The 26,802-nt window shown below is 40.5% G+C and overlaps 1 protein-coding gene across 1 annotated transcript in view; it reads right to left on the bottom strand.

Moving 5' to 3' along the window:
* ola1 (Obg-like ATPase 1) overlaps positions 1-26,802 on the bottom strand; it is a 246,597-nt gene that overhangs the window by 115,756 nt on the left and 104,039 nt on the right. The window contains exons 5-7 of the mRNA XM_068035439.1: positions 10,064-10,239; positions 7,806-7,886; positions 3,330-3,427 (exon numbers count right to left, since the gene is read on the bottom strand). Of these exons, the coding sequence (XP_067891540.1) occupies positions 3,330-3,427; positions 7,806-7,886; positions 10,064-10,239 (355 nt within the window). The remainder of the gene's footprint in view (positions 1-3,329; positions 3,428-7,805; positions 7,887-10,063; positions 10,240-26,802) is intronic.

Genomic DNA, 26,802 nt, shown 5'->3' on the forward strand with positions numbered 1-26,802 from the left:
TATAGATTCAATAAAGGGAACTACTGCTGTTTGGATTTTACTTTTTATAGCACCAAGGGTGGAAGCGTTGAAAGTCCAGGAGATACTTAATACTATTTGTGAATTTTTGCAATTGTCGAGGTGAGGGATGCAAATACTGGGGAACGGAATACTTTTTTTCATTTTAGGCAACTGGTGGAACAATTAATTACTTAAGCAAACCTGGGTGCAAAGTAAAGCTCCTAAAACTGTGCCATTAACTCTACATTCAATGGGCACTTTTTATTGTGCTGGTGTGAATTTTTCAACTTCAAACATCAGCAATGTGTGTGGCCTTTCAGAAATTGCTCTAAATTATGGACAGCTTGGTGTCAATGAAGAACTGGATTGAAACTGCTCAACTTAATTTTATGCAGGACTTTTACTTCCCAGAAGAGAGGACCTCTCGATCCCATTCTCTGCTGATGTTAAATTCCTGAAGTTGAGATAATGATTTACAAGCCAGCTGTCTCAGTTCTCTATGATCTCTGTTATTTCATGCTACAGCAAAAGAAGGATTCACAGAAGACTACACTTGGACGATCAGCTGATCTACTCAGATGACATCATTAGATGGCGCAGTCGAAACAAATAAGAATTTTAAAAATAAAAGAGAAACAGGCATCAATAATCTCATGCGTGGAAATCTTCAGGTTGCGTTGTCAATATACCATTAGGTATAATGTGGTACAATGATTTATGAAATCTGCAAGCAAATCAAGGAAAATGAGATCGAGATGGCATCTGTGACCAAGCTGGGTAAGACTGGAGTTAATGAGTATCATTTTGAACTCAAGTCAGGAAATATCAAAGACAGAGAACTGTGCTAAGATGGTGAGAACTTCCAGATGTAGCATAATATAAAATTGATACAAGTGTCATACACAATTAGAGGACAGGAGAGAAGTTATCAAATTTCATGCTATTTTATTTGGTAGGTAGGTAGAAGTTCCCTATGTGCTATACTAGAAGATTTGATTGTTGAAATAATCTTGTTGCATTTACTGCACCAGTGTCAATGCACCAACTGTCCTAAAATCATAATCTTTAAGCATCTCACAAACCTATACCTTTTACAACAAATGAAACTTAGATTATACTAACGGACACATCTACCATTTTCATACAGTTTTGTTTTTTTTGAAGACTGCCTTACCCACCCATCAATACCACTTTTTCAACATAGCTTTTAACCTGTACCACAGCTGCTGCTTCATTGTTCTACATGGGACACCCGTAAATCAAGTACAATACTCAATCAATTTCTGCTAAACTTAAAGTGTCTTCCCTTTGAGAAATTACTGTTCTTCCAAACTAAATGGATCAATAGGCATACAAAAAACCTACCTAACTTGTAATAGTATTAAGAATACTTTATTTTTGATAGTTTACAAATATTTATCAACATTGATTTCTGCACTGTAACAGCGAAAACAGGACAACTGAAGTAAATGTGCATGCCTATTTTGAAAGTCGCTTTATGTTTCACCACACACCATCACAGTCAAGCAATGCATTATATTTGCATCTACAACAAACTACTTATATTATGGGACTTCAAGCAATACACAATTAGATTTCCAGTATTACTAATTCTCCTTTTTCCTAATCTACATAATCTTTCATTCTTCACTTAACGAATACCATAAATTCCAATCAAATGTAATTTTGCTAAGTCAACTTCTTCCAAGCATCCCTGAAAACTTAGGCGCGATAGTTAAGATACCAATTAAGGAATAGCTGGCATGAATGGCATCCACACTAATCATTCACATCTGGAAAATAAGGCCCTACACTAAGTACTGACTATACTCATTATGGCACTGCCTCAAACAAACAGACCTACTGTTTTGATACTTTTAAACATTTTTTTTTTTAAAACCCCAATACAAAACTGTGCTGCATAAACACATTAAAGCTCTGGCATGATCTGTGTAAAAAAACAAAGGCAATCCCACCCCAATTTCAGTAGATGCCATTCCCTATCACGCAATACTTCCACTCAAATATATGACAAATACTTCCTTAATCATTTTTTATGGGCAGGGATGTGCAGGGGGTAGTCAGTGACTTGCTAGAGGGAAAATAGAAGCAGCAGGCAGCAAAACTGTTAAGAAAAATAGCTACGTGGTAAATTTGCCTTCACTCGTCTGCATTGGCTTTGATCTTTTGACAAAGACAGACAACAGTACACAGCAACATTATTTTTAAGGCTGTGATTGAACAAACCACAAGGGATTTCACAAACTAAGCCTCTTTCTATCACAGTTAGAGATTAGTAGTTCTTCCAGTAAATGCATGCCTTAATTCTTGTTAATATTTCTTCTGAATTGACCATAACCTAAATCACCATCAAAAATGGTCCAAAGTAAAAATAGGGCATCAGCAACAAGCAAATCACAGATGTGCGTCTTCTGAAAGTCTGCCTAATATTAGGGTCTAGAAGTGGTATTGCTTTACAATTACAGCCAGAAATCGCCACCTGTGACCATCACTACACAGGTGTGAGATGTTTTCCACATAAGGAATCTGCCTCATTGCCTGGCATATGAAATCTTTCATATCCATATAGCAATAAGACCCGGAAAACAAGTACACCAAGAACACAGACTAATATTTATCATTTAAGGCCAGGTAATAATAAATTCGTATTTGTAGGTTCACTCTTCTTGATTCTGAATACAGAAGTGGAGCAAAAACACAGATCAATGCAGGAATAGGAGGCAATTCACTCTTTAATACTGCCCCAATTTTTAATTTAATTTTGGTAGACACCTTACCATACCACTTGTGTACTATATTCTAAACTATAGCAATTACTTTTCATGATTACAGGAAAGCATGCAATTAAGAAATATTTTGTGGTCCTACACATTTCTATAGTTTTCATTTACTTTAATCATAATTAGATAATCTTGCCAGATGCACATTCTAAATATGCATACATTTAGGCACAAATGAATAAATTATGTAGATGAGATCACTTTTATTCTTCATTTGGAATTTCCTTTAATGGAAAAGCGAAATAAGAAACTTCATGAAGTTAATGGACCAGAGAATAATATGGTTATTATTCAAGTAATTCACTGCTATATACTTGCAGTGATATCACATTGGTTCTGAAATAAGCATATCACTTAAAAATGCTTGGAATACTACGACAAAAATTGAAGTACAGCTTAAAATTCATTATAAGGAACATTTTAGTGATTAGTTTTTACACATAGAAGCACAGAGCAATAACCAGATTATAAGACAATATATCTGAAATTCCAATGTCCTCTACTTTAACTATCATGTAGGAAACTCACCATTTATTCTTCCTTCTTATGTAGTCTTTTTCAGATAGGTTAACCAAATAAATCATTGGCTTTGAAGTCAATAGCAGGTGTTTATTCAATACATCAATCTGAGAAAGAGGAAAGCTTTTTTTAAAAAAAAAACCTCAAGTGATCAGGAGTAGTACTAAAATTAGAGTAATTTATTAAGGACTTTAGATTGTAGTGGGTAGTGTTTGGAGTAGAACAAGACCCCTAGTGTAATTAGTATTTTTTAAAGGGAGTAACTAAATTAATCTAAGGGTAAGTCATGGCAGGAGAGCTCAGCCCCGTGATATGCTCCTCCTGCACTATGTGGGAAATCAAGGATGCTTCCAGTGCCCCTGACAATCATGTGTGCAGGAAGTGCATCCATCTGCAGCCACTGACTACCCGCATTACGGAGCTAGAGCTGCGGGTGGATTCACTGTGGAGCATCCATGATGCTGAAAACGTCGTGGATAGCACGTTTAGAGAGGTGGTCACACCGCAGGTAATGGCAGCACAGGGAGAAAAGGGATGGGTGACCACCAGGCGGAGTAGTAGGCGCAGACAGGTAGTAAAGGAGTCCCCTGTGGCCATCCCCTTCTCAAACAGATATACCGCTTTAGATACTGTTGGGTGGGGGGGGGATGACCTCCCAAGGGAAAGCAGCAACAGCCAGGTCGGTGGCACTAAGGATGGCTCTGCTGCACAGCAGGGGAGAAAAAGGAGTGGAAGAACTATAGTGATAGGGGATTCTATCATAAGGGGTACAGATAAGCGTTTCTGTGGCCACAAACGTGACTCCAGGATGGTATGTTGCCTCCCTGGTGCTAGGGTCAAGGGTGTCACGGAGTGGCTGCAGGACCTTCTGAAGGGGGAGGGCGAGCAGCCAGAGGTCATGGTACACATTGGTACTAACGACATAGGTAGAAAAATGGATGAGGTCCTGCAACAGGAATTTAGGGAGCTCGGCAGCAGATTAAAAAGCTGCCACGTGCTAGAAATAGGAGGATAGAGCAGATGAATGTGTGGCTGAGGATATGGTGCAGCAGGGAAGGCTTTGGTTTCCTGGATCACTGGGTCTGTTTCTGGCAAAGGTGGGACCTGTACAAGTTGGACGGGTTGCACCTGAGCCAGAATGGGACAAGCATCCTTGCTGGGAGATCTGTTACTTCTGTTGAGGCAGGGGCGGGGTGTTTAAACTAATTTGGCAGGGACATGGGATACAGAGTGGAGGTACAGTAGGGGGTAATATAGAACAGAAAGTGAGTCTGTCTGGAAGGCAGAGCAAATATAGACCTGGTAAGGCACAAGGGAAAATTGCAAGGTTGGATTTCATCTATTTCAATGCAAGGAGTCTCGTAAAGCAGATGAATTGAGGGCGTTGATTAGCACATGGGATTATGATATTATTGCTGTCACAGAGACATGGTTGAGGGAGGGACAGGACTTGCAGCTCAATATTCCAGGGTATAGAATTTTCAGGTGCGACAGGGGAGGGGATAAAAGAGGAGGTGGCATTGCACTGTTGATCAAGGAGTCAATTACTGCAGTAAGGAGGGATGATATCTGAGAAGGTTCCTCAAATGAGCCCATTTGGGTAGAACTTACAAACAAAAAGGGGGCAATCACTTGGCTGTCTACTGCAGGCATCCAAACAAACAGTCAGGAAGAGATAGAGGAGCAGATATGTAGGCAAATCTCTGAGAGGTCTGAAAATAATAGTAGGGGATTTCAACATCCCCAATATTAACTGGGATAATCTTGGTGCAAAAGGCTTAAAAGGGGCAGAGTTCTTCAAATGCATACAGGAGAGCTTTTTGAGCCAGTATGTAGAAAGTCCTGCAAGAGAAGGGGCAGTACTGGACCTAATCCTAGGGAACAAAGCTAGTCAAGTGGTAGAAGTGTCAGTGGGGGAGCATTTCGGGGATAGTGACCATAACTCTACGAATTAGGGTAGTTATGGAAAAGGACAAAGATGGACCAGAAATAAAGGTACTGAATTGGAGGAAGGCCGATTTCAATATGATAAAACAGGATCTGGCCAAAGTGGACTGGCAGCAGCTTGTAGGAAAGTCTACATCACATCAGTGGGAGTCATTCAAAGAGGAAATAGTGAGAGTTCAGAGCCAACATGTACCCGTTAAGGTGAAGGGTAGGACTAATAGGCCCAGGGAACCCTGGATGTCAAGGGATATAGAGGATCGGATCAGGAAAAAAAAAACAGAGGCTTACGGCAGATCCCAAGCACTGAAAACAGGAATTAGAGGAGTATAGAAAGTGTAGGGTGGCACTTGACAAAGGAATTAGGAGAGCGAAGAGGGGACATGAAAAAACACTGGCGGGCAAGATAAAGGAAAATCCCAAGGCGTTTTATAAGTATATTAAGATTAAGAGGATAACCAGGGAAAGAATAGGGCCCATTAGGGACCAACGTGGCAATCTTTGTGTGGAGCCGGAGGACATAGGTGAGGTTTTAAATGATCACTTTTCATTGGTGTTCACGATGAAGAAGGACGACGTAGGTGTAGAGATCAGGGAGGGGGATTGTGATATACATGAACACATTCGCAATGAAAGGGAGGAAATATTAGCTGTTCTAGCTGGCTTAAAAGTGGATAAATCCTCAGACCCAGATGAGTTGTATCCCAGGCTGTTATGCGAGGCAAGGGAGGAGATAGCAGGGGCTTTGACACAAATTTTCAAATCCTCTCTGGACACAGCAGAGGTACCAGAGGACAGGAAGACAGCGAATGTGGTACCATTATTCAAGAAGGGTAGTAGGGATAAATTAGGTAACTACAGGCCGGCGAGTCTATCAGTGGTTGGGAAAATATTAGAAAAATTCTAAGGGACAGGATTAATCTCCACTTGGAGAGGCAGGGATTAATCAGGGATAGTCAGCATGACTTTGTCAGGGGGAGATCGTGTCTAACTAACTTGATTGAATTTTTCAAGGAGGGGACTAGATGTGTCAATTAGGGTAAAGCAGTAGATGTAGTATACACGGATTTCAGTAAGGTCTTTTGATAAGGTCCCGCATGGGATATTGGTTGAGAAGGTAAAAGCCCATGGGATCCAAGGCAATTTGGCAAATTGGATCCAAAATTGGCTTAGTGGCAGGAGGCAGAGGGTGATGGTCAAGGGCTGTTTTTGTGATTGGAAGCCTGTGACCAGTGGTGCACTACAGGAATCGGTGCTGGGACACTTGCTGTTTGTAGTGTACATTAATGATTTAGACGTGAATATCGGAGGTATGATCAGTAAGTTCGCAGATGACACGAAAATTGGTGGTGTTGTAAATAGTGAGGAGGAAATCCTTAGATTACAGGGAGATATAGATGGGCTGGTAAGATGGGCAGAGCAGTGGCAAATGGAATTTAATCCTGAAAAGTGTGAGGTAATGCATTTTGGGAGGACTAACAAGGCAAGGGAATATACAATGGATGGTAGGACCCTAGGAACTACAGTAAGTTAGAAGGACCTTGGAGTACTTGTCCACAGATCACTGAAGGCAGCAGCACAGGTAGATAAGGTGGTTAGGAAGGCATATGGGATACTTGCCTTTATTAGCCGAGGCATAGAATATAAGAGCAGGGAGGTTATGATGGAGCTATATAAAACGCTAGTCAGGCCACAGCTGGAGTACGGTGTACAGTTCTGGTCACCACACTATAGGAAGGATGTAATTGCACTGGAGAGGGTGCAGAGGAGATTCACCAGGATGTTGCCTGGGCTGGAGCATTTCAGCTATGAAGAGAGACTGAAAAGGCTAGGGATGTTTTCCTTCGAGCAGAAAAGGCTGAGGGGGGACATGATTGAGGTGTACAAGATTATGAGGGGCATTGATAGGTCAGATAGGAGGAAACTTTTTCCCTTAGCGGAGGGGTCACAAACCAGGGGGCATAGATTGAGGGTAAGGGGCAGGAGTTTTAAGGGAGATTTGAGGAAACATTTTTTCACCCAGAGGGTGGTTGGAATCTGGAACGCACTGCCTGAAGAGGTGGTGAAGGCAAAAACCCTCACAATATTTAAGTAGTATTTAGGCGACCACTTGAAACGCCATAGCATTTAGAGCTACAGGCCAAGTGCAGGAATATGGGATTAGAATAGTTGGGTGCTGTATGGCCGGCACAGACACAATCGGCCGAAGGGCCTGTTTCTGTGCTGCATAACTCCATGACTCTAAAGAAAGCAAAAGATGAAAATGAAAGCAAACACTGCACATAGCCTGAGCTTTTTTAAGTTGGCAGAAACCAAAATGCCTTTCAATTTAAACAGCTTTAACCCCATCCCCACAAAAATGTGAGTAGTGTCAAACAATCATGAAATTGAAATGCTCTCTCTGACCCAAAGAAACATTTTGAATATGCAATACTCTTTTACAACTTAACAAGAAGATTTCTACAAGATAAAGTGAAATTGAACACAGATTATAGAAACAAGGCAACAGATATTAATAAATCCAAATGCACAAAGTCGCACCTCTTTGTCATTCCAGTCATGATAGAAGCGTACATGTTTCTTTTCATCAATAACCCAGTTCTTGACTTTGCACATTATGTCCTGTAAAGGATTAAGAGCAAAACAGAGGCATTATGATACATAAAAGGTAAATCAACACAGCAGGAATGGGATTATTTCAGTTGTCAAACAGAAGTTTTATGGGGATGGAGGAAAAGTAGTATTAATTAATGTGAATTTTTTGTTTAGGCATAATATTATGTGCCCTTTTTTCTGAAACATGCAATCTGTCCCTTCATATTGGTTTTGAGAGAAAGCCAACATAGGAACCAGGAATAAAATAAATAAATGATGAGGAAAGTAGAGGGAAAAGCTTACGCTAAAGAAAACATCAACATTTATCACAGAATTGAGTCAAACTGGTCCAAAGCTTCTTCGATATTTTGTTTTTTTGTCAACACCTCCCCCTTCCAAAAAATGAAGAGAGGGAAAAACTGCTTCAATTGCACAATAGTAACAGAATCATGCTGGTGACCTCCAACCAGCTGCATTCATTTTCAGAACATCTTTCTCAACAGGAATTTTAAAGGGCTTCTAGTTATCAAGCTAGTGTGCATTCAGAAGGAGCAACTGCAGGAAGAGACAACTTGCTTTGTTTCTCTGTCTTTTCCTTAAAGAAAGATTAATCATCTGTGAAATGGAAACGGCAAACAGCAAGTGACACAAACTGAACCCTTCAAGCCTTTCCTTATCCATTTCATTGCTCTGAATCAAGAGCTGCGTGTGGCATGATTCTCTTCACAGGCAGGTGTTAATAAAAGGCACACTGGTCTAAAAGGTCAGACTCGGCTCCTGCGTTTAAAAGTGTGTATGATGATCTGCTTTTGTGAAATACATCTTTTAATTTATAAATAGAAATGTTTTAGCAATTTATATAAAACTTGAATGCAGATTACTTCAAACATTAACATTTAAGATCGTTAATTTGTAACTACATTTTAACACTGTCATGTTGCAAGTTCTATTCTATGAAATTGGCAGTTTCTCAAACAAGTCTTCAATATTTCAGGCTTTCTCCTTATAAGTTGTTTCTCTTTCAACATCATCAGAGATTGCACAACACTGCGATAATCGGAGTTGTCAAAACTAAAATATGTAATTGTGGTCTCAATGAACTACACCAATGACGAAAGGGCAACTATTAAATTTTTCAACATCCAAAAAGATAAGTCAGTCATTTAAATAGCGGGTCTCTACCAAGACCCAATGGGTGTACAAATTAATGACTATCATTTTACCATAACAGATAAAATCTTATTTGGCTCTTGTTGCTTTTTTAAAAATCTACTGCTTTACTGTTGGCCAAGGTTATGTAAGTTAATAGCAAGAAAACAAAAGTCTACAAACTAAGATTTCTTTACCATCGCTACCTCTTTTCACAACAATCACATTTTTGATTATACGAAATTTTAGAATTCAAATTCATACATAATTCTTTTTAATTTAATGACATAGCCCTCAGCAATTACACATGCATTACAATATGAAAATGCTGGATATCATGTTTAAAAACTATTCCTTAAACCTTAAAAAGATTTCCAAGAGATTTCACTTGGTATCTTTACATACACCCTTTGACAAGTGATGTAGACCATTTTTATTCATTGCCTAAAATTGTCAGCAATTATGTGCATCACTGGCCACCTGCAAATTCTGAATGCCTGCTCCAGCCATCACTGCAAAAACCAATGTCAGGAGGATTAATCTGAGAAAACACCAAGTTCCCTAATGGTTTCAGCAGGTGAAATGGCCCAGCTGGTTAATACGACAAATAGTCAGGACAGCTTCGTCAAGACAGATGGCAGACAAAATAATGAAAAGGCCAAAACTTTAACTGGTCGTACAGACGCAATCGCCTTGCACGAGATAAAAACAAAATCATAAGTTGGTATTATTTTCCTTAGATGTCACATCAAGGACCTATGCAATGGGCTTAAAGAGCTCTGCAGTGTTCTGAACATATAAAAAGTCTGTGCAAATACTTTCATTAGCCTAGCATTCTAACCCTAGGTTAGCTACTGAATGAATAATTCAATGCTAATGATGCCTACAATTCCAGGCCTCAGACATTTATAATGTATATACCAATATCATGTTAAACTCAGTCCTTTAATACAATTTTCAGAGAATGACCAAGGATAACAAGCAGAAACTAGACTTCAAATATTTCATATATGGGGTGGGGTGGGGGGGCAGAAAAAGATTTTTTTTTTACTTACATATTCAGGTTTTAGCTTTTTGTCACCTCCTCTCACTGCTACTTTCTCTAGTTTGTCAATAATGGGCATAATTAGCTCTTCATCCTTTAGTCTCAGTTCTTCGTGAATAATTTCAATATCCCGAACAGGATCTATACTCCCTTCAATGTGAACAATTTCATCATCCTCAAAAGCTCCTGAAAGAGACATTTTGTTGAAATTTTATAATACTATTTCAGTTAATAAAAGTTAAAGATGCAGCATTGAACTGAATCTCTAAATTCCATCTCAGACTGCAGTGATATGTGCTAACAAACTGAAGAAATCAACTGTATGTTTGCAACTGTATTCAATATCACTTCTAATTCTGAACTCAACCATTCTTGTTTCCATGAGAAATTAAGTACAAATTTTAAAATAGCTGAATTCATCTGCCACAGCTCTTAGAATCAATCTATTTTATCATTTTGGCTCCAACGGTGATTAGATAATGAACCACTCAGACACACAATTTACACAGTAGCTAATTTTATCGTCCTGATTCCAGGGTATAGATTTTAGGGGGCCATGAAAAGAGCAGCTGAAGGCACATTTGTCATATGTGAGTGACAACTATTCACACAGTTTGAAGAAATGGTACTGGCCCTTATTAGGTACACATGCTATTATCACATATTTAAAGTACAGTTAGGGCCATAATTTTAAATTGCCGACTGGAAACACAAGGGTAAAACAACCAGATATTACTTGAGTATGTGTACTGACTCATGCCCTTCCATGTCATTTTTATTCAGCTTATGCAAACAAACTGCATGAATGTGATTCCAAAGAGCCACAACTATAAATTACCACAGTCAAAGAAAACCATAAAAATCAAGCAACTATCAAGCAATGAAATATCAGTTTAATATAGATTGCAATTGCTGGACAGTTATTCTGAAAAGAATAGATTGCAGAGAACATAAAGGCCGACTTTACAAGTCAAGTATGATGATTCATTACTACAAAAGGTTACTGCATATTATAGATTTTTCTAAGTCAGTTGCAATAGTAAGAGTGGAACATCACTGCCTTTTTTTTTTACTGCAGTTGACTTTCGCTGTTAAAGTTTTTGAGAATTGCAGTTAAAATCACCAACAGAAAATTGCACTTCTCTTAATTTCAAAAACACTGAACAGCTTTAATTAAACAGGCCTATTAATTTAATAGGAGTAAATTAGATGACAAAATGCATTGCCTATCCATTTTCAGTTTTGTTAAATGTGGTCAAATGGCCTGCAGACACTTACTGTCTGTGCTTACATATGATTACTTTAATGAGATACTGGAAGGTTACCAGCAACTATGGAACGAAACCCAATAAGTCAGCTTTCAGCAGGGGAGGGAAGAAATTAGGCAGAAAAAACAAAGTCACACATCTCACTACAGAATACTAATTCAGCATAAATGCTCAATTCATAGAAAATGTGCATTTCTGAATAGAGGCATAACAGGGTATATTTCCTAGTCCTAACAATTTATAGAAGTGGGAACAGAGTACTGCAAGATCTCATTCAGCAACTGCTCAGATTTTGGATCAGTCCTAATGAATAACTGATGGCAAGCTCCTGGCCCATACTGAGCTTGGAGCTAAGCTTCGCTAAAGAGGGAAGGGCAATAAGAAATAGCATTTCGACAGCCTTTAAAAGGGCTGCTATTAAAACTTCTGTGAATCCTTAGGCTGACCAGAATGATTTTTTTTTTGTTCTTGTTTGGTAGATTTGATGTTCCTATTTTAAATATATATTTCAGCCTTTACAACGGCTGCAAAGGACAAAATAAATGTGCAGATGGGGACGAGGCAATCCTACTGGTTGATAGCTTGTTAAGTGTAGCTGTGGCTACATGAGGCGGCTGCAAGGAGGGCTGCCTTGCTTGGCACTTCAGAGCACCTTCTCCAGAGGACAATGATGCAACATGCCTGGCAGGAAATAGCAACCAGTCAATATTGTTTACACTATCCATACAATCTGCAAACAAATGCAGAAGATGGCGATACACCTTAAGGAAGCTGCCATGTATACACAGCACAAGATTAGATTAGATTAGAGATACAGCACTGAAACAGGCCCATCGGCCCACCGAGTCTGTGCCGAACATCAACCACCCATTTATACTAATCCTACACTAATCCCATATTCCTACCAAACATCCCCACCTGTCCCTATATTTCCCTACCACCTACCTATACTAGTGACAATTTATAATGGCCAATTTACCTATCAACCTGCAAGTCTTTTGGCTTGTGGGAGGAAACCGGAGCACCCGGAGAAAACCCACGCAGACACAGGGAGAACTTGCAAACTCCACACAGGCAGTACCCGGAATCGAACCCGGGTCCCTGGAGCTGTGAGGCTGCGGTGCTAACCACTGCGCCACTGTGCCGCCCTTATGTTCCACATTTACAGCTGGCAGTGTTAAACCATGTCCACACACCTTATTGCTTAGGATGTATGTCCATACACCAGAAAAACACTAAAGGATGCTATAGTAGAACTGTTAGAAATAACTAGAAATAAACTTGGTTCTGAAAAAAATTGTATAACACAGGAATAAGTTAGCAGGCCCTAATGAGATGCAGAATAAGCATGAGATAGGAAATAGCAGAGGCTATTGCTGCAATTTTTCAATCCTCCTTAAATGTGCAAATCGTGCCTGGAGAGTAGCAAATGTAACACCCTTGTTCAAGAAGGGAGAGAAGGATATACCAGATAACTATAGCCCAGTCTATTAGTTGTAGGCAGAGTCTTAAAATTAGTGAGCTTTTAGGAATGCATGGGTTAGTCAAGATCAGGAAAGATTTGCTAAAGGCAAGTCATGTTTGACTTTTTTTTGATGAAATGAACAACTGGTAGGAATGCACCAACTGTATCTGGATTTGATAACATGTCACAAGAGGGTCATTAGAAAAAAATCAAGCATATGCTACAAGGCTAAATGTAGCAACATGGATAGGAAGTTTATTAACAGATAAGAAACATTGAGTTAGGGTAAATTGATATTGCTCGGCTTGGAAAAGGGGATGGAAATGGTATACCTAAGGAGTGAGCATTACATCCAATGTTGCTTCTCTGTAGGTACAAGAATACAATCTCAAAATTTGTTAATAACTCAAAACTAAGTGGCTTGGCAAACAGCAGACAGGACTGTACAATACTTCAGGAAGATACTAACATGTTACCAGAATGAGCAGACAAGTGGGAGATACAAAGTAAACAGAGAGATCTGAGAGTTAATACAAAACAGCGGTACTTAACCCTTAATGAAAAGATACTTAAGAGTTAGATGAGCAAAGACACAGAGGGATTCAAATACTTAATTCACTGGAAAAGCAGAATGCAGATAGATAAAGTCATTTTAAAAAAGGCAGTAACATCTTGGGTTTTATGAATAGGGACATATTGTACAAGAATAAAGATGTAATGGTACAGATTTGTACAAAACATGGGGAGAGTCACAGTTAAGAGTACTTTACAGTTTTGGGCACCCTGTTGTACAAAGGACATTAAAGACAATATGGTTTAGATTTATCAGAATAAAATCTGGGATGGAAAATTATAGTTGAGAGACTACTATTTTCACTGGATCACATAAAATGAAGAGGGCATTTAATAAGGTTTTTAAAATTGTGACGTGTTTAGATAGGGACAAGAGGAAAACATTTGCCTCTGATTGGAAAGTCAATGACAAGGGTTTTTTAATTTAAAATTTACTTTCTCTCTTCTCCTGCCTCCTGCACACCCCACCCTGCCAACACACAGGATTGCTGGAGAACGGAATGCTTTAGCACAGGGCAGATTTGACACACAAACCACTTCATCATTTGGGCAAATGTTTGAAGGAGAGGAAGATGTAAGGCTATGGGGAGAGTGGGATACTGGGATTAGCCTTATATTGTCTAGCATAAAGCAGAAGACACAATGGACAAATGGTCTCCTTCTATAATAAATGCAAAATATTGCAGTGCTGGAAATCTGAAATAAAACAGCAAGTGCTGGAAATACTCAGCATGTCAGGCAGCATCTGTGGAGAGAGAAGGAATGTTAACGTTTCAGGTCTGTGACCTTTCACCAGGATAACTGGCCTCCTTCTATGTTGTACATTCATTCATCAACCAACTCCAAGGTACACCCACCTTCAAAGGGCTTCATGCAAAAACATAACCTACCTGCACGAAACATAATCACTTCCTGAAACAAAGCTACAGGATGGCGACATGGCTGCCATTAATAACCCTTTTACTTTGAGAAATGCAGCAGTGTGGCAATGCTGGATGGTGTATCATGCAGTTGCAATTCAGTGGAAATACAATTGTAAGTGCTGGCCATGATCACAAATGCAAACAGTGTTAGTTTGATACTTGAAGGAGCAGCACATTAGTTGATACTGCTAAGGGTCATATGCTCATCTGGAATGAAGCTGAAAGGTTGTCACTGAAGTGCCATCCTTTGGTGCAGGAGTCCTTACAGCAGATGTCACTTTTGCACACAAAGACCAAGTGGAAAATAGCATTCAACATTGGAATCATAACATGTTAAAGCATAGAAGCATGCCATTTTGACTGTGCCAGCTATTTGAAAGAGCTGGCAATTATGTTGATCGGAAAACTTGGGAGGGACCATCTACTAGATGGTTTGATTAGTCTTTCGCTCTTTTTCCTAATGTTAATCTGATTACATGAATTGAAACCAGATTTGCAGATCTGACAGCACCTGTTCCACAACCTACAAGCATTCATAACCTGAACATCCCCACTAGTACATACTTACATTCTTTCTTTTTCCATCTTTGCTATTTATCCTGCTTCGCCTCTGCACATAGGAACATTTTGCTGGGATATGGCTCTATGAACAGTCATCCTCTGATATCTCATTCAAAAGACCATTCTTTTTACATGAACCTAAATGGTTGAGTACTGACAGGCTACTTGCCCTTGGGGTGTCATTGTTGCCAAGTTGGAGACTAATTCTATCCTCGCCTAATCTCTACAAATGTACATATATGAGGAACAAGAATCTAACACAGGGGCATTGAAGTCAATGGCCACCCCAACAGATCATTTAGCATACGGTTGTCCAACATACAGCCCGTGGGCCAGGATCTGGCCCACCAAAGGCTTGCCTCCGGCCCGCAGCCATAACTCATCCTTGCCACGGGTCCCTGACTGGAGATGAGAAATTTCCCATTGTTGTCTTCTTCAGACCGGCTTGTTAACCAAGTCCCAAGTCAGTTTCACAGCTGACAGCTGCTAACATCAGGAACAGTGGTTTCTTAACTTTGGACAGATTAGGGGTCTTCCAGCGGGCTTTTAAAAACAAAAGTCAGAACATGCCGGAATGAAAGAGAGCGCGCGAGAGAGAGCGCAAGAGAGAGAGAGAGAAAGTAAAAGAGTGATCAAGATCACTCCTGACAGATGGACATCTATCCGGAATACTCCACATCACTACAAGAAGTGCGCAGGGAAACACTGACTGTGCAAGCAAAATTGCCAGGTATCTCACCAAATCAGTGTCCAACATAGTGAACAGAAAGTCAGTCAATAAATTAGTCTTCTCATTTAAAACTTTTCTTTTGGCTAATAGCAGGATAAATTTTTAATGCCTTTATCTTTCCGAAACTGCCTCACCGCCCCCTGGCCGGAATTTTACATTGGTCGGACGGGAACCGGACTTTGACATAAATGTCGGTGACGAACCCGCTTCCACCCAGCCTGAGGATCCTTCCTGTATTTTATCGATCCCCAGGCTTTAATTGTCCCGAGGCAGGGCTTCCACCCACTTAAGGGAGGAGGTCCCGCCTCAGTGAGCTGACAGCTCAGCAGCGCTACCTGGAGCAGTGGCCACTGCTGGGACTGCAGCCCAGCCGACGCCATGGACGCGAGAGAGTGAGTAAGTTTGGGTTGCCTCACCAGGGAGATCGGTTGTGCCCTGGTGAAGCTAGGGTGGTCGTTTTGGGGAGGGGGGGGGGTGGCGTCTTGGATCCCGGGGGTAGGTTGGGAGACGGCCTTCAATTGGGCACCCTGTGCCCGATTGCCATGCACCCCCCCCGGAGTGCAGAAAGGCCGGCAGCTATCACTGGGCAGCCTTTCACATCCCCAGCACACCCGCTTGCCACGGGTAAAATACCCGTGGAGGCGGGCGAGGGCCCTTAAGTGGCCGTTATGTGGCCACTTAAGGGTCTTGATTGGCCTCAGGCAGACGGGCCGTTTCCCACCGCCCGCCTGAGATCCATAAACTTGTCTGGAGGCGGAATCAGGGCGGGTAGGCCTCCTGGAGCCTGCCGCTCAATTTTACACCGCCCTCATGCCACCATCCGACCCGCTGGGGCGGCGTAAAATTCCAGCCCCTTTGTTAGACAAAAATTATAATGTGGTTCTCCACGCGAAAAGGTTGGACAACCCTGATTTAACACCACAGAATTGGGATTTGCATAGCTGAGCCATTCATTGAATAAACCCATCGAGTTAGCAGGGTTACGGTTACTCCAGGTTCTCCTAAACAAAGATGATTCTTCTACTAATCATAATTGTGAATGATTTCATATTTCAGGGAAAGATTTTTAAAAATCTAACTGTGCCTGCGAATAGAAACTGTTCGAAAATTCAGGGAGCACTATACACATCAAGAAGAATTCAAGAACCATGACTGCAGCAAATTCTCCCAGTAACAGAGTAAATGCATTGTTAGCGTTATACAATAGAGATCAGGAAAATGGGTACCGAATTTGTTGGCCTCAGCAAAGGCAATGGGGACAGTACAATTAGCCCAATGTCCCTTGATAAAGAGAGAAATAAACCAGATTTTCATTCCCAACTTCTTTCCACTAATCTTCTGCTGAAAAACTTACACAATGACAGGTTTAGGTGCAAACCCCCACGAATGTTTAAGGCTCAGATATTAAACATGGGGAAGTACCAATGGACTGCCAGCAGATATACGACTGTCACCTCTTTTGGAAAGGGGAGTGAGGATGTGTGAAGGAGACTGCGTAGTGTTACGACCAAGGCGGGAGTAATACACTGTTAATTCAGTTCCACTACTCCACAGGTCACAGCATATTAGTAAACTTTCCCACTAACTAGAAATTAGCTAAATTAAACACTTTATTTATCTCCCAGAATAAAGCATGTCAAACAATAAAGAAAATAACTATTTATTAATAAACCAAGTTTTAAATGATAATGAGATAAATCAATATGCATGAAGATTTTATAACTCTTTAATCTTCCTAACCCTCATGCACACACATACATTCAAAAACCAACCATTAACCAGTTTTAAAATGATGTTTTAAATTAGAACTGTTTCTTAGGAGTAACAAAATAACTGGGTAATGTCTGGTAGGATATTTCTGGATCGGTGAGGTGTCCCAGAACAGAATAGTCAAATGCAACTCTAAGTCTCTCCAGGCAAGTTGGATAAACCATCTGTGATGGGTAGGCATCCGTCTGCAGCAGGCGTCACATCTTTCACCAACAGGTTGTAGCAACAGGTCTACATAAATTTTAAAGTAGCAGTCTAACAGTGGAAACTTTCTTGAGAATTCAGGAACTTCCAAAAACACAAAAGCAACAGGACTCAATCTTGAGGCAGAGATTTTCCAGAGACAGAAGACAATAGGAATTTTGCTACCTTTAACAATGCGGGCTTCCTCTCAGCAAAGGAACCTTTCTCCACATAGAGCAGCAACTTCTCTTTCTCTGGGTCTTTTCCCTCTCTCCAAGGCAGAACACAGCCCCAACTCAAATATAAGATTCCTTTTTTTTTTAAAAAACAAGAGACAAGTCTTCCACTCGCAGAGTTATTTTTCTGGTCTGCAAACCCAGGTCTCCAACAGCAACTATCTTCTAGCTAATCATAGCTCCCCGGTCTCCTTCCCACTGCAGAATTGAAACTAAAAACTTTCAAAAGTGACCAAGTCACAAGATAGTCGTAAAATCTTCCTGTTGCTTGGATACGAGTTTACAGCCTGCACTTTCAAATACCAAGTCAACATTCTGTCACTGTTCACAGAAAGGTCCTTTTTCTCAGTCTTGAAGGCACAAAGACCTCTTAGTTCTTTTTTTTTAAAACTCTTGTGACAGTAGAAAGATTATAACTGCATAGCAACAGAAGTATTGAATTCTGATTGTTGAGAAGGTTGCCTGCTCCCCACCAATCTGGTTGTAGGCTTCAGTCTCCCTCAAATGCTACAACATATAGTCCAGTGCAAGACATCGATCATTCAAAAAGCAGAGAACCCCCCCCCCCCAAAAAATCACAAATTTATCTAAATCATCAGGTTTTTTTTTTTGAGTGCAAGACCAACTTTTCTCTGGGCCTCAACTCTTGCAGCCATGAAACAAAGATGGGTTTCCAGCTCAAGGCTCTGCCAATGACCCTCTTAGCTGGCTATCAGAAGACATAGAACAGATACAATAAGGATACCACTTAACCAACTCTTCCATTTCCCAGATCCCAACCAAAAAGGTCCTTAATTCGCTCAGCACGTCAGTGCAGCTACGACAACAGTAATCAGTGTAACGGGGAAAAAATTGAACTTGTAGACCAAGACATCATTCAAAATTACTTTTAATCACTTTCTGTGATAAAACTGAAGTATTGTTATCCATTCTTAACTAAGTTTTGGTGTCTCTTACTCAAGTCACAAGAGATAGGAGCCTAAAAACAAAATTTGTAGTCAGAATCACGTAACCTTAACTTATGCTAAGCTTAATTAATTGTAAAATTTGTCAATGTTTATTCAGTTGTCTCCAAAGCTACAAAAAGCTTCACAAAGGAAACAAAAATATATTTTGTGATTTGCTCAGCTGTGTAAGATTGGCAATCCCTTTGAATTTACCTAAAAGTTATTCCAATGCATGACTGCCTTGTAAAGTATCTATGAACCAAGACAGTTGAAATTGATGTGTTGGTTGGCACCTTTGGAGAGATAGGTGACTGCAGTTAGCTCCCAAAGTAAAGACTACAAGAAACTACCAATATATGAAAAAATTACACACAAAACAATAATGCACAGAGATTGTTTTCATTTACTTTTTCAAGAAGTTGACTAGTACATGGATTGCAAATGTGCATCACAGATTACTGTATAACTAGTTAAACTACTTAATATAACTACAAATTATCATTGAGGTATTTCTAAACTTGAAACCTAATCACTTAATTAAAACACAATAGAGATGGCAGAGCAAGTGATGTGTTGCAGCTGTAGCATGTGGGAGCTGGTGGACACCAGTGTGCTCCACTGCAAGCACATCTGCAGTAAGTGTCAGCAGCTCAAGGAACTTCAGCTCAGAGTTGATGAGCTGGAGGCTGAGATTCAGACACGACGATACATCAGGGAAGGGAACCACTTTGATCCAGGAGGCAGTCACACCCCTCAGGCGTGGTACTTCAGATTTGGTCCGTTCTCAGGGACAGGAGGATGTGATGACGAGTGAGGCAGGTATGGGAATCCAGAAGGTCGCAATGGAGGATCTTTAGCCCTTGCACTTGTCCAACAGGTTCAATGTTCTTGCAGCTTGTGTGGGAGAGAGCAGGGACTGCAGGGAGGACGAGCAAACCAACCACACCACCATGGTGCAGGGGGCCATTCAAGTGGAGGGAGTAATGGGGAATGTCATAGCAGTAGGGGACAGATACTGTTTTCTGCAGCTGAGAGTGAGAGTCCCGAAAGCTGTATTGCCTGCCCGGTGCCAGAGTTAAGGACATCTCCTTGGGGCTAGAGAGGAACTTGGAGTCAGACGGGAAGGATCCAGTGGTCGTGGTCCATGTGGGTACCAACAACATAGGTAGGACTAAGAAAGAGGTTCTGCTGAGGAAGTATGAACAGCTAGGGGCTGAATTAAAAAGCAGAACCACAAAGGTAATAATCTCTGGCTTACTATCTGAACCACGAGCAAATTAGCACATAGTAAAGAAGATCAGAGAGTTGAATGCATGGCTCAAAGATTGGTGTGGGAGAAATGGGTTTCAATTCATGGGGCACTAGCACCAGTACCGGGGAAAGAGGGAGCTGTACCGCTGGGACGGCCTTCACCTGAACCGCGCTGGGACCATTGTCCTGGCAAATCGTATAACTAGGACTGTAGAGAGGGCTTTGTACTAAATAGTGGGGAGGAGGGTTCAGGCGAGGGGAAAGTTAGAAAGTTAACGAGAAAGGACACAGCAATAGTGCAGGGTAGCACGACCATTAAAGATAAGAGTGTGACAGGAAGGGACAAAGCATACAAACATAAGAGTACACCAGCAAATATGGTCAAAAGTAAGGAAAAATGGTAAAAAGATAGAATTAAAGGTTCTTTATCTGAATGCACGTAGCATTCATAACAAAATGGATGAATTAATAGCACAAATAGAAATAAATGGGTATTTTATGATGGCCATTACAGAGACATGGTTGCAAGGTGATCAAGGCTAGGAACTAAATACCCAAAGGTATTTGATATTTCGGGAAGAAAGGAAAAGGAGGTGGGGTAGTTCTGTTAAGAAAGGATGAGATCAATACAGTAGTGAGAAATGATCTTGGTCCGGAAGATCAAGATGCAGATCCAGTTTGGGTGCAGATCAGGAAGAGCAAAGGGAAGTCACTGGTGGGAGTAGTTTATAGGCCCCCTAACCATAGCGACACTGTAGGACATAGTACTAATCAAGAAATAATGTGGGCTTGGAGGAAAGGTACTGCAATAACGGTAGGCCATTTTAACCTTCATATAGATTGGACTTAGCAATTTGACAAAGGTAGCCTGGAGGATGAGTTCATAGGGACAGTTTCTTACAACAATATGGTCTGGAACCAACATGGGAGCAGGCTATTTTAGACCTGGTAATGTGAACTGAGACAGGATTAATAAATGACTTCATAGTAAAGGATCCTCTAGGCAACAGTGAGGGTTTTAAACTAAATAGTGGGGGCAAGGGATCAAATTTGGGAAGATGTGGTAAATCAAAGAGTAGAGTCAAGGCAAGAAAGGTATTAATATGGGAAATGATAAGCAGACTGTGACAGAAAGGGACAGAGTACAAATTTAAGAGTAAATCAGCAGTCAAGGCTGGACGTTACAAAAATAACGAGGAAAAAACTAAAGGCTCTGTATCTGAATGCACATGGCATTCGAAACAAAACAGATGAACTGAAAGCACAAATAGAAATAAATAAGTACGATCTGATAGCCATTACAGAGTCATAACTGCAAGATGGTAGTGTCATGCAAACCGCATCCACCTGCCCACCCCCCACCCACCAAGAATGATGCATATTAATTTTGTCATATGAACACTGATTTTAAACTGTTGCTGGAGAGAAGAAATGACTTGTTTGAAGATCACCAGACACTGGGCTGGAAGGACATTTACATAGTAAGAGGTGCTGCTTGTGGAGACAAAGGACTATTCCCTGCTCCAATTAACCCAAATGGATTTTGATCACCAGACATTGAACGTATAAGGAAGCGCATTCCAGAGACTACTAAAGGTACAATCCACAAACCTCACAGGAAAGACTGCTCCAAATAAGGAACCAGTCACATGACTAACCTGCTGGACAACCTGGGGTTTTTTGACTTGTGCTACAGAGAAAGAAACAGAATTCTGCTTGAACTGGACCCTGGAGCAAGAAAGCTTCTCTCTCCTGGCTGGCTCTCTGTCACTTTCTCCCAAAGCGACCAGACCCACGGAAGACACGTAAACCTCAAAAGAGAAAAGACACCTACATCGGAACAAGCTGAAGCGTGAACTGGGTCCCAACGAATTGCACGACTTACTGGCAACCAAAGACTCCACATTGAACTCAAAAGGACTGTAACTACCAGATATTGCCCCAAACTTTTCCCCTTTATTCCTTCCACTTTTTCTGTCTCTATCTGCGTGTGTTTATCACGTATGCATGCTAGTGTGGTTGCGTCGCATATTCGTATTCGTTAACTGGATTAGAGTTTAAGATTAATAAACTTCCACCTTTCTTGTTTAAATCTAAGGAAACCTGTCTGATTTCTTTGCCTTACAATTGGAGCAGTGAACAAGGATTCACTGAGGGGGAGCTAAAAACACGATGTTTCAAAAATTAAACCCTGTTACGGTTAAACCAAGCAAAGGCTGAGAGGGAACCCCTAGACCTTCTCACCTGGTCGTAACACATAGATTGAGACCCGAATATTGAAGGGTACATGACATTTAGGAAGGACAGGAAGCTAGAAAAAGGTGGAGGGGTGGCTTTATTAATTAATGATGGTATTAGGACATTAGAGAAGGATGACCTATGTTCTGGAAACCAGGATGTAGAAGCAGTTTGGGTAGAAATGAGAAAAAAATAAACACAAGTAGTCATTTGTGAGGCCCCTAATAGTAACCACATGGCAGGACAGAGTATAAAGGAAGAAATAATGTGAGCTTGTCAGAAAGGTATGGCAATAATCATGGGGGATTTTAATCTACATACAGACTGGAAGAAGCAGATGGGCAAAGGTAGCCTAGATGAGGAGCTCATAGAATGTTTTCGGGATAGTTTCTTAGAACAGGACATTGTGGAGCTAACCAGAGAGCAGGCTATACTAGACCTGGTATTGTGCAATGAGATAGGATTAATTCATGGCTTCATAGTGAAGGTGCCCCTGAGCAGCAGTGATTATAATATGATTGGATTTTCATTCAGCTTGATGGAGAAAAGCATGGGTCCAAGACTAGTATATTAAACTTAAACAAGGGCAATTATGAGGGCACGAAAGCAGAGCTAACTAAAGTAAACTGGCCAATTAGCTTAAGTGATAGGTCAATAGAAATGCAGCGGAAGACATTTAGGGGATATTTCAGAATACATAGAATAGATACATTCCAACGAGAAAGAAAATTTCCAAGGGGATGACCCGCCATTCGTGGTTAACTAACAAAGTTAAAAGATAGTATCAAACTTTAAAAAAAGCATGTAATTATGCAAAGATGGGTGGCAGGTCAGAAGATTGGATAAAATATAAAGAACAGCGAAGAATGACTAAAAGATTGATAAAGAGGGAAAAATTAGAGTACGAGAGAAAACTAGCTAGAAATATAAAAACAGATAGTAAGAGTTTCTATCGATGTTTCAAAATGAAAAGTTAAAGTGAGCACTGGTCCTATAGGAAGTGAGTCATGGGAATTAATAAGGGAAAATAAGGAGATGACAGATGAATTGAACAGGTATTTTGCATCCGTCTTCACTAAGGAGGATACAAGTAACATCCCGGTATTAGCTGTAAGTCAGGAAATGGAAGGGAAGGAGGAACTCAAGAAAATTACAATCACCAGGGAAGTGGTACAGAACAAATTGTTGGAGCTGCGGGCTTACAAGTCCCCGGGTCCTGATGGACTTCATTCATTCCTTTAAAAAAGTGGCTAGTGAGATAGTTGATGCGTTAGTTTTAATTTTCCAAAATTCCCTAGATTCGGGGAAGGTTCCATTAGATTGGAAAATAGAGAAAGTAACTCCTTTATTCAAAAAGGGAGGGAGACAGAAAGCAGGAAACTACAGGCCAGTTAGCTTAACATCTGTCTTAGAGAAAATGTTACAAGCTATTATTGAAGACGTTATAGCAGGACACATAGAAAAAATCGTGGTAATCTGGCAGAGTCAACATGGTTTTGTAAAAGGGAATCATGTTTAACCAATTTATTGGAGTTCTTTGAAAAAGCAACATGTGCTGTGGATAAAGGGGAACCGATGGATGTGTTGTACTTAGATTTCCAGAAAGCATTTGATAAGGTGCCACATCAAAGGTTATTGCAGAAAATAAAAGCTCACGGTATAGGGGGTAACATATTGGCACGGATAGAAGATTGGCTAGCTAACAGGAAAGAGAGAGTAGGCATAAATGGGTCATTTTCTGGTTGACAAGATGTAACGAGTGGTGTGCCGCAAGGATCAGTGCTGGGGTCTTAACTTTTTACAATTTATATAAATGACTTGGATGAAGGGACCAAAGGTATGGTTGCTAAATTTGCTGATGACACAAAGATAGGTAGGAAAGTAAGTTTTGAAGAGGACATAGTTAGGCTACAAATGGATATAGATAGGTTAAGTGAGTGGGCAAAGACTTGGCAAATGGAGTATAATGTGGAAAAGTGTGAAATTGTCCGTTTTGGCAGAAAGAATAAAAAAGCATATTATCTAAATGGTGAGAGATTGCAGAGCTCTGAGATGCAGGGAGATCTGGGTGTCCTGGTACATGAAGCGCTAATATGCAGGTTCAGCAAGTAATTAAGAAAGCTAATAGAATGTTATCGTTTATTGCGAGGGGAATTGAATACACAAGTAGGGAAGTTATGCTTCAGTTATACAGGGCATTGGTGAAACCATATCTGGAGTACTGTGTACAGTGTTGGTCTCCGTTTTTAAGGAAGGATGTAAATGCATTGGAAGCAGTTCAGAGAAGGTTTACTAGACTAATACCTGAAATGGGTGGGTTGTCTTTTGAGGAAAAGGATGGACAGGCTAGGCTTGTATCCGCTGGAGTTTAGAAGAGTAATAGGCGACTTGATTGAAACATATAAGATCCTGAGGGGTCTTGACAGGGTGGATGTGGAAAGGATGTTTCACCTTGTGGGTAAGTCTAGAACCAGGGGTCACTGTTTAAAAATAAGCAACAAATATACTTTGAATTGAAGTGGCTTGGTGTTGTTGAAGTGTTTAAAAATAAGGGGTTACCCATTTAAGACAGAGATGAGGAGAAATTTTTTCTCTCAGAGGGATGAGTGTCTTTGGAACTCTCTTCCACAAAAGGCAGTGGAAGCTAAGTCTTTAAGTATTTTTAAGGCAGAGGTAGATAGATTCTTGATAAGCAAGGGGGTGAAAGGTTATCCAGGGTAGGCGGGAATGTGGAGTGGAGGTGAGAATCAGATCAGCCATGATCTTATTGAATGGCGGAGCAGGTTCAAAGGGCCGAGTGGTCTACTACTGCTCCTATATCGGATGTATAACATGATAGAATTTCTCAATCAGTTTGAGGGTGAAACGTTTTGGTCTGAAACTCGTGCCTTAAACTTAAATAAAGGGAATTACAAAGGTATGAAGACAGAGTTGGTGAAAGTGGACTGGGAAAATAAGTTAAAAGGTAAGACAATAGAGAAGCGGTGGCAGACATTTAGGAAGATATTTCCTAACTCTCAGCAAAGATATATTCCATTAAGACTACCAGAAGGATGCACCATCAGTGGCTAACTAAGGAAGTTAAGGATGCTATCAAACTGAAAGAAAAGGCATACAACGCTGCTCAAATTAGTTGTAGGCCAGAAGACAGGGAACATTTTAGAAACCAGCAGAGGATGGCCAAAAAAAAAGAAATTAGACAGTAAAAGCTTCTACAAATATATAAAAAGAGAGTAGCTAAAGTAAGTGTTGGTCTCTTAGAGGATGAGACTGGGGAATTAATAATGGGAAACAAGGAAATGGCAGAGACTTTGAACAAGTATTTTGAAAATGTTTTCACAATAGAAGACACAAAAGGCATGCCAATAATCTTAGAAAAATCAGGGGAAAAAGGGGGGAGGGGAAGGTACTTAAAACAATCACCTGGAGAAAAAAAAAGTCATTAAGGCATTTACGGCACATAAGGCGGCCATTCGGCCCATCGTATCCATGCTGAGAAACTAGGAACTAGTACTCGGAAAACTCTTTGCAGACAATTTGTCTAATGGGACTAAAGGTTGACAAGTCTCCTGAACCTAATGGCCTACATCCTAGGGACTTAAAAGAAGTGGCTGCAGAGATAGATGTATTAGTTATAATCTTCCAAAATTCCCTAGATTTTGGAATGGTCCTAGTGGATTGGAAAACTGCAAATTTAACACCTCTATTCAAGGGGGAACAGAAAGCAGGAAACTACAGGCCAGTTAGCCTAACATCTGTCATTGGGAAAATGCTGAATCCATTAGTAGTGGGAGGACATTTAGAAAATCTTAATAAAACCATGCCTGATTGTATGAAAGGAAAATTGTGCTCGACAAATTTATTAGAGTTCTTTGAGGATGTTACCAATGGTGGATAAAGGGGAACCAGTGGATGAAGTGAGTTAGGATTTCCAAAGATATTCAATAAGGTTCCACATGAAAGGTTACTACACAAGATAAGAGCTCATGATGTTGGGGGTAATATATTAGCACGGATAGAGGATTGGCTAACTAACAGGAAACAGAGAGTTGGGATAATTCAGGCATGTTCAGATTGGCAAACTGTAACTAGTGCAGTGCAACAGGGATCAGTGCTGGGACCTCGACTAATTACAGTCTATATTAATGACTTGGATGAAGGGACGGAGTGTATTCTAGCCAAATTTGCAGACAACATAAAGATATGCAGGAAAGCAAGTTGTGAAGATGACACAAATTGTCTGCAAAGAGGTATAATAGGTTGAGTGAGAGGGCAAAAATTTGGCAGACGGAGTATAATGTGGGAAAATGTAAGTTTGTCCACTTCGGTGGCAAGAATAGAAAAGCAGATTATTATTTACATGGAGAGAGACTGCAGAATGCTGTGATACAAAGATCTGGGTGTCCTTGTACATGAATCACAAAATGTTAGCGTGCAGGTACAGCAAGTGATTAGAAAGGCAAATGGAATGTTGGCATTTGTTGCAAGGAGGATGGAGTATAAATATAGGGAGGTCTTGCTACAATTGTACAGGGCATTGGTGAGACTGCAACTAGAGTCCCGAGTAGTTTTGATGTCCTTACTTGAGGGATATACTTCATTGG

This window comes from Heterodontus francisci, chromosome 7 (genome assembly GCF_036365525.1).
Source record: "Heterodontus francisci isolate sHetFra1 chromosome 7, sHetFra1.hap1, whole genome shotgun sequence".
Classification (NCBI taxonomy): domain Eukaryota; kingdom Metazoa; phylum Chordata; class Chondrichthyes; order Heterodontiformes; family Heterodontidae; genus Heterodontus; species Heterodontus francisci.